The sequence below is a fragment of the Colobus angolensis genome, unplaced genomic scaffold (genome assembly GCF_000951035.1).
Source record: "Colobus angolensis palliatus isolate OR3802 unplaced genomic scaffold, Cang.pa_1.0 Scaffold44, whole genome shotgun sequence".
Taxonomy (NCBI): Eukaryota; Metazoa; Chordata; class Mammalia; order Primates; family Cercopithecidae; genus Colobus; species Colobus angolensis.
This window is the reverse complement of record NW_012117821.1, coordinates 732,536-733,655: the sequence shown is the minus strand read 5'-3', so window position 1 is coordinate 733,655 and position 1,120 is coordinate 732,536. Positions and strand designations below refer to the sequence as shown.

Sequence of the window (1,120 nt, the reverse complement as noted above, 5' to 3'; positions counted from 1 at the left end):
AAGGGCACCGGCTTCCTCACCTCGGGCTGGAGGTTTGTGCAGATCAAGGAGATGGTCCCGGAATTCGTCGTCCCGGATCTGACCGGCTTCAAGCTCAAGCCCTACGTGAACTACCGCGCCCCTGAGGGCGAGGAGACGCCCCTGACAGCCGCGCAGCTCTTCAGCGAAGCAGTGGCGCCTGCCATCGAAAAGGACTTCAAAGACGGTACCTTCGACCCTGACAACCTGGAAAAGTACGGCTTCGAGCCCACACAGGAGGGCAAGCTCTTCCAGCTGTACCCCAGGAACTTCCTGCGCTAGCGGGGCGGGGGGCTGCGAGGTGGAGGCATCCCCGGGGAGGGGCGGCCTGCCCTCATCTCGTTTCTATTAAAGGCCTTTGTCAGCTCTACGGTGTTTGTTTTTTGGCCTCAAGTCATGGCAAAGTGCGCAACATGACAGATTTCAGTGCAGGGACCTAAGCAGAGTTCTCATACAGACTCCGCACTGTGACCCTCTTTGGAGGTCATCTTCCCGGTCGGAAGGTTCTGGGAACCTGCCAAGGGCAAACATTACTCAGCTTGCAGGAGAAAGAATTTACAAGGCAGATTGTGCCGGATGACAACACTGGTCAGTTCATCCCCCGAATTACCCAGGGAACAAAGATACAGCGATGGGGGTCTCACTCTGCTGCCCAGGCTGAGAACTCAGGGGCTCAAATGATCCGCCCGCCTCAGCCTCCCAAAATGCTGGGATTACAGGTGTGAGCCACTGCGCCCACACCTGTTGGAAAATTTCTTGTTGCAATCTGACATATATTGGCACGTTGTGTTGTATCATCAGAAAAGAAGAAAGGGATAAGGCCAGGCGCGGTGGCTCACGCCTGTAATCCCAGCACGTTGGGAGGCCGAGGCAGGAGGATCACAAGGTCAGGAGTTCAAGACCCAGGCTGGCCAGCATGATGAAACCGTCTCTACTAAAAATACAAAAATTAGCCAGGCCTGGTGGCATGCGCCTGTAGTCCCAGCTACTCAGAAGGCTGAGACAGGAGAATCACTTGAACCCAGGAGGCGGAAGTTGCAGTGAGTCAAGATCACGCCACTGCACTCCAGTCTGGGCAACAGAACGAGACTCCATCTCAAAA

At 55.5% G+C, this 1,120-nt stretch overlaps 2 protein-coding genes across 2 annotated transcripts in view; one reads left to right on the top strand and one right to left on the bottom strand.

Moving 5' to 3' along the window:
* Positions 1-6: 6 nt before the first annotated feature.
* Positions 7-379, top strand: MRPL41 (mitochondrial ribosomal protein L41). Its single transcript, XM_011957224.1, has one exon. It carries the CDS (start codon positions 52-54, stop codon positions 298-300), a length of 249 nt encoding a protein of 82 aa, XP_011812614.1. The 5' UTR covers positions 7-51; the 3' UTR covers positions 301-379.
* A 123-nt stretch (positions 380-502) lies between these two features.
* Positions 503-1,120, bottom strand: part of DPH7 (diphthamide biosynthesis 7) — a 32,425-nt gene continuing 31,807 nt past the window's right edge. Inside the window, exon 10 of the mRNA XM_011957389.1 lies at positions 503-532. Coding sequence (XP_011812779.1) covers positions 503-532 — 30 coding nt within the window. The remainder of the gene's footprint in view (positions 533-1,120) is intronic.